This window comes from Calidris pugnax, unplaced genomic scaffold (assembly GCF_001431845.1).
Source record: "Calidris pugnax isolate Ruff unplaced genomic scaffold, ASM143184v1 scaffold41, whole genome shotgun sequence".
NCBI classification, from domain to species: domain Eukaryota; kingdom Metazoa; phylum Chordata; class Aves; order Charadriiformes; family Scolopacidae; genus Calidris; species Calidris pugnax.
The window spans coordinates 11464468-11471815 of NW_015094509.1; the positions used below are offsets into that span (position 1 = coordinate 11464468).

At 46.4% G+C, this 7348-nt stretch overlaps 1 protein-coding gene across 2 annotated transcripts in view; it reads left to right on the top strand.

Annotated features, from left to right (window-relative positions):
• Positions 1-7024: 7024 nt before the first annotated feature.
• CTHRC1 (collagen triple helix repeat containing 1) overlaps positions 7025-7348 on the top strand; it is a 6600-nt gene continuing 6276 nt past the window's right edge. The window contains exon 1 of one of the 2 annotated variants that reach the window (XM_014965559.1): positions 7025-7329. In XM_014965559.1, coding sequence (XP_014821045.1) covers positions 7036-7329 — 294 coding nt within the window. In that variant the 5' untranslated portion in view covers positions 7025-7035. The remainder of the gene's footprint in view (positions 7330-7348) is intronic. The other variant, XM_014965560.1, reaches the window with a different exon arrangement.

Consider the following 7348-nt stretch of genomic DNA (forward strand, 5'->3'; position numbering starts at 1 on the left):
TCTCTGTAAGAGTCTTTTTGCCTATTTCTTAAATTTACATATCCAAAATGCTCTTTGTAAAACCCATGGTTTTTTTTTTTTTTTTTTTTTTCCATTAGGACTAGAGTTTAACCATAATTAAAAACAACAAAGTTGGGCAACCTGTACCACACCTTCCTGGGCTGCCTGCTTTGTAGCTCTAGAAGCAGAGCCCGGAGTACCTTTCTGATGCACAGGTATGAAATCTGCTTCTGTATCCTAACCGGATTTCACTTCCTATTGAAAAGCACTTGAGACACAAAGTATAATTAAAGGATTAAAAACATGCCAGGACATTTATATCTGAGCTCTTCCCTAATGCCTATTCCCTGTATTTCAACTTTGTTCATCAAAACTACATCTGAAAGAAAAGTTTGCTTTATTTCAGGCTTTACTAGTTAAAGCAATGACAAACATGAGATAACTTTAAATGTACAAAGCTCTGTCTTCATTAAATGGCTCACAGCTGCTTTCTCCCCACAAACAGGAGCTGGGGAGGAGCGTAGTTTCTGCAAGAAGAGCTGTGTGGAAGAAAACAGGTTTTGGGGAAGGGAAGTGCTCAACGGGCACTATGACACTGACCTCCAGCCTGGAGAGCAGTCATGAGAGAACGTCAGGTGTTTTGGGTGGAGAGGAATACACTGATATTTTAGGACTCACTCTTGACATACAAGGTGAAAGGAAAGGGTAAGAAGAAATTTTACTTCCATTAAGTAGGTTTATAAGTTACTGAGGTGGCAGTGGGATCATGAGACACAGCCACCAAAGGGATCTTAACAGGACAGAAGGAAAGCACACTAGAAACAAAGTCATTCCTCACAAAAGCGTAGTTAGATGAGCACCTGCTGTAAAAAATATAACTCAAAGAAGGACTTGAAAGGACATTTTTCTTCACAGGAAGCTGGTCGGTCTTTTGCTGTTCTGGCCAAACACACTTTCATCTTCACGTGAGCCAGAGATTTGGTGTTGTGCTTGATCCTTTCCACTGCCATTGCACAGTCAGTTGTTGATGCAAGTCAAATAAGATTTCTACTTTACCACATATAATAATTATAATGCAAGAGTTTATCTGTTGAAGTAACCCCAGGGCTAGCTATAAGATGACCCCACTGCTGGTGGACCCCTCTCACTGTGCCTGACCCAGCAGCCCCTGTAAATCCATTGCCCTTTTGATGGGGGCCACAGTGGGCCACAAAGTGGGCAGATGAGGTAGGTGCTGCCCAGAGCTCCACGGCCCTCCTTGCAGCAAGCCATGGTGCTTCTTCACTGAGGTCAGGCCACCCTGGGGGGACAGTGTGGATCTGAGAAGCTGGGTCTCAGGAATGCCATGGGCTCCAGGCTCCACCGCTACGTTCAACAGGCAGAGCCACAGTGACCATGTGTGTTCAGCTCTGCCATCTCTGAGTTGTGGCACTGTCCCTCTCCCCGTCTCGCCTGTATGACGGGAAGTTTTGTGCAACTGTAAAGTGTCCTGGGCCAATTCATTTGTTTCTGTGACAAAATCCTCTTCCATCCACAGGCTTCTGTGTATTTTGTGTGATGGCTGTAGACCTCTGGTTTCTGTAAGCCATCCTGAAGCTCTACACAGACCTTCCTAGGTCAGTAGCCCCCTCCTCATCACTGCCTTGCTTGTCCTGAGAAACTGCTTTTCAAACAGCACGCTGGATACAAATAACAATAAACATTTCAAAGTTCAAGTCCATTCCTTTAATTTCAGGATTATCACTAATTCAAGGTGCCATTTCCAAAACTGGAAGGACAGACCTCTGGCAGTGCACTAGATGAACAGCATAGAAAAAAGACTGTTTCCTTCATTGAAGAAACTTTCTTGTTTGAATGGAGCGTTGTAGTTCACATCCTAATAACTATTTACTAATAGAGGATTCAAGGAAAGTTAGCTTTTCAGTTCCGCAAAAGGCCTTTCTTTTTATTGAGGATTCATTAGGCAGCCAAGTAATTTTTCTACCATTGACTAATTCACAGCCACTCTAATGAGCAAACGTTCCTCCTGAGCCTCAGCTCTCTCCTTGCACAGGATGATTCACCCCCTGTACATTTTTCTGCTCTCTGTAATCACCATCTTCTTCAAGAATTTAACTTAAAACCGGACTGAGTTAATTTTCCCATTCTACTATGTGTACAAGTCCTTGAACCACACGATTTAACTGGACCTGCTTCGACCTGATGAGATCCAGATGCCCCCTTCCAACCCAAGCGTTTCCATGACTGCAGCCAGGATTGTGCTGGCTGCATGTGGGAGAGAGTCTTGCAGAAACCCATGAAAACAGGTCTCAGTATCAGCTTCTCATCATGAAGTTTACACCCTGGGTACGTCTGGACATCCTGAATTTTACTCTATCAGTGAACCAGAGAGTTCTCCCGAACAGTTTTATTAAAGTTTATCTAACTCTGTCTGACATTTTGTGAATGGTGTTTATTTTAAGATATTCAATGCTTCCATTATTATTGTAAAAGCCACAGCTATAGGGAAATGCAACTATAAATCAACTGATGACGTGGACAGAAAAAATCTGCCTAGGAGCTGCAGCTGGCTTTTAAAGGATCTGTTTCCACAAGATGAGCTCCTCGGTATCTGACATATGTCCTGTTCCTGACTTGTTGGTAACAATGTTAAAGATTTATCTTGATAGGAAACTTAATTAATTGGAGTAACGAAGTGGTTTATGTTGTGCAAAAATACCATAGTTTTCCACAGTAATATTAAGAAGTGCCATGCTTATTCAGAAGAATGACCTAAGTAAAGAATGAACACTTAACCGCATGATTTTTGTCTCACTCTCAAAAAATGTCATCCTCCTGTGTATGGACACAGGAATCTTCCCATGCTTTCCTGGCAGTTACGTGCCTCTTGTCTCTGACAAACACTGTTACTATGCTCTAACCTCTGCCCTTCCTTTCTGGCCATCATTCATAGAATCATAGAACGATTTGGGTTGGAAGGAACTTTAAAGATCATGTAGTTCCAACCCCCCTGCCACGGGCAGAGACACCTCCCACCAGACCAGGTTGCTCAAAGCCCCATCCAGCCTGGTCTTGAACCCCTCCAGGGATGGGGCACCCACAGCTTCTCTGGGCAACCTGTCCCAATGTGTCATCACCCTCACAGGAAATAACTTCTTCCTAATATTTAATCTAAATCTCCCCTCGTTCAGTTTAAAACCATTACCCCTCATCCTATCACTACACCCTCTGATAAAGAGTCCCTCCTGAAGCCCCCCTTTAGGTACTGGAAGGGGCTATAGGGTCTCCCTGGTGCCTTCTCCATGCTGAACAACCCCAACCTCTTCAACCTGTTTCCATAGGAGAGGTGCCCCAGTCCTCTGATCATCTTTGTGGCCCTCCACTGGACCTGCCCCAACAGGTCCATTCAGACGTTTGTGACTTGCGCAGTGAACTCTTACTGTGACTTGACTGTCACCCGGAGGTATGGAAGCTCAAAAAGTAGAATATTGATACAAAATACACTTTCAAACTTTTCTCAAAGGCAGAAATAGGACACCAGTGAGTATTATAATCCACTAAAAATGTGCCTTAGACTAATTTTTAAGATTGAAATGTTAATATGTGTACCTGCAAAGAACTACTGTGACTACAATGCCATGCTTATCGTGTTTATGTAGAAGCTACTAAGAGATTTGTTTAATAGGTGTATCAAGGGTTGTAAAGCAACAAAATAGAGGCAGAGTAGCTTTGGATTATTTTAAAATATAAAGCGTGCTATATAAATTATACACATAAATTAAAAGGTGCTAGAAGCGATCAAGGCCACAATCCCATTGATTTTTATTCAGATCCAAAGATTTATTTTTTTGTGGAAGAAAATGAAATCTGTTTCTTAAAGCTGTAATAAATTTCCCTGAGAGCTCTTACTTTGGTTTTCTTATACAGCAATACAGACGGCTCTTTGTTCCCTCGGTCCGACAGGCAGGCTGCAAAGAGCCATTTGAGAAATTCAGCAGCCTTCTCTGATCTCAGCCTCTCACACTGACCTGCAGCTCACCCTAAAATATCAGTAATAAAGCAAACAAGAGCTAAATGATGAACTCCACAATTAAAAATGCCTAGGGCAGGGCAGCACAGATCCTGAGCATCGCGATGCTGAGCACTGCAGTGCTAAAGCCCTGAGCTCTCTGCCCGTTTCCCTGGGGGGTGCCCATGTTCCCCAGAGCAATGGTTGGATAGGACTGACAGGCACAGCCGAAAGCCCCAGGCATCACTGGAACAGGGAAATTTATAAAGCACTAAGAGTTAAGAGCAGATGAAAGGTCTGGGCACCCACCTTTACTGGGCCTCTTTTGGCTCAGGATCTTTCTCTAGGCCTTGAACCTTCTCTAATGTTTAGACACCTAAGCCTGGTTTTCCTGGTTGTGAAAAACCACAAGTAATAGACTTCCCATCTGAGGCGAATCTCTTTCTGAGTGGTTAAAGCTCCTCCTCACTGTATAAGGAGACTCTTCTACCAGATCTGGGTCTGTTCTACCGGATTTGGAATATGGACCTGGTCTTTCATTTCCAGGCTCTGCATTAACCATGAGCAATGGGTTTCCCTGTTATAAAATGCTTGTATCTTTCCTACTGCAGTTGTTTCACCTTCTGAAGACCAAGGAATGAGTATCAGTCATTTACTGGTTGAATTCAAACCAGGGCTGTAATAAATAGTATTCATAAACTGGAAGAGTTTGCACAAGAAAGGTAGAGAGACCCAGCGGCCCAGTGGACAGATCCTCGAATATAAACATTTTATAAGTGAGGTGAATGGAAACACGTGTGTTTATGAGCACATCCTCCTCTCCAGGCTTGTGTGGCTGGGCTTTGGGATGCTGAGAGGCTACGTGAGGCAGGAAAACCAGCTCCAGCTCCAGCCGAGAGGCTGCTCTCATGGCACCAGCCTGGTGGTGTGAACATCTGCTAGGTATGGTGCACTGATGGCACCACGGTCATCTTACATGAGCCTGAAGACTGATCTTGTGGAAGATTTTAGTGACACTTAAATGACCTCATCATCTTGGCTGATACATTTGTAAAGCCATATAAAAAAGACAAATTCTGTTTCATACGGCAGTATGGGTAAGATGAAGGAATCACTAGTTGATATAATATGGATCCTGGTTTGAACACACTCAGGCAAGTTTATTACAACAGCTCCTTTTGTCCAGAAAATATTTAAGGCAAAATAGATCAGTAGTTCTGATTCGAGTATCTCACCAGCATTCAACAACAGTTGCTGCCCTTAGAAGCATTTAAACACATCAAAGCCCACAGAACATAAGCCGAGCAGATGGCAGGGCTCGCTCGGACTGAAGCAGGCTAAGGAGGATGTTGATGTTTCTGTTTTCCAGATGGTCATGCACATTGCAAGTCAAATGAGCACTGGGAACTGCACAGTGCACTTAGGGGAGCTCAAGGCAGATGTCCCACCATTATTTGGTAAGACCTTCTTTTGAAGCGCTCCCCAGTTTGCTTACCATGGCAAAACCAGCCATTTGGGATTTAAAAGCTTCCAGCCCAGACCCAAACTCTCGTGGGGAGCAAACCCAGGTGGGGAAATGCATATGGATGTACGTGCAAATGTTGTTATCTGAAATAGTGAGTAATTGCACTAGGAAGGAGTACGGTGGTGCCTTGCTGTGTGCTCCAGCTATTGCACATCTCCTGAAGTTAATCCTCTAGGACCAAAGTTGGGCAGCCTGGGAAGGGACATGCCTTGGCAACGGCCTGTATTGATGCTGGGGACCCCCAGCCACTTGGTAGCCATGCTTGTGTGAACACTCATGATCCAGAGAAGTCCAACATTCCCTTCTCCACGGTACCACCACCAACAGGGAGCAGAGGCGGGAGGGTTTGCTGACAGCGGCACGCAACGGGGCAATGAACCCTCTGCACGTGTGTGTTCACTAGGACTGTCATAGAAGCAATTGCTATAATTAAGGACTTACATAATTCCATACATTTGCCCAATGGGTTTAGGGAACTGTTATTATTTACTAGCTTGTTTTACAATGTCACCTGGTTGTATCGCACCTGGTTGTTCTCCACAGGGCAGGAGCCCACACCTCAGCCAAGTGGCCTGTTCTCAGGACAGCGTGTGACAGCGTTGATGGCAGCAGCCTGACCCGTTGGTGCAAACCTCACCTCACTGCTGGGGTTCCACCAGAGTGGACGTGGAAAGGGGAGAAAGACAGAAGGAGCTTGAAGTGCAGAGGTAACTGCAGTCAGACCAATACTAATGGGTTTAATGTAAACAAAAAGCTGGTTCTGCGTGGTCTGGTGTGAATGGCTCAACATCTTGTAACATGCATTCCTCCAGCAGAAATGTGTGCTTTTGTTAAATACTTCAGAAAAAAATATGTATTGAATCTTATCTCCCCCTTCTGGAAACTCTACCTCTACAAATCCCACAGAGATTGCAACGTACAGAAGTTACCTCTCAAGTATTTGTTGTTTCTATTTTTAATGCTTAAGGACATAGGGCATTCTTTATTTTACAGTGTTTTCATTTCTTGTATGATGAAAAAAATCCCATTATTTTAACTGAAAGCAAAAGGAGACGGTTTATGCTGCGTTGCCAAGGTCTTTTCTTTTGTTATTGAATGGACAGTGTTCTGAAAGGCAATACTTCGATGAAAGTCCAAATTCTGCTGCTGCTCAGCAGGATTTTGCATCTTTACCTTGTCCTTACAAACACAACCCGTGATTAACCCCCAGCTGCTATTTAATCACTGCTCCCACTCCCGGGGCATCAGGCTCCGGCTGCGACGTGCGGAGATTCCTGGGCAAAACCAGCTCTTCCAGGTGTTTCCACTTCGCCAATTGTTGCAGGTTTGGGGGAGGCCCCCCCGAGGGGGGCGGAGGGCGACCCTGCGGTGCCGGCATCGCCCGGGGCGAGCTCGGCGGGGGCTGGCCCGAGGTGGGGGGAGCCCCCCGTGCCCAATGGCTGCGGGGGGGGGGACGACGAGGCGGGGGGGCTCTGCCTGGACGTTCCCGCTCGGTTACAGGATGGAAATTCCCGGCCTCCCCGGGGAGGGAGCTCGGGCTCCGCGCTCTGAAAGGCTCATTTATCCCCGCGCTGCCGCCCAGAGCGGCGGAGACGGGCTCCGTCCTCCTCCTCGGCCCCGGCGCATCCACCCCCCCGCCATGCCCCGCACCGTGTCCCGCACCGTGTCCCGCACCCCGGCCGTCCCGCTGCTGCTGCTCCTGGCGCTGCTGCTGGCGGCGGCCCCGCCGCCCGGCGCCTCGGAGAGCCCGAAGGGGAAGCAGAAGGCGCTTCGGCAGCGGGAGGTGGTGGACGTGGTGAGACCGACGGGGCGGG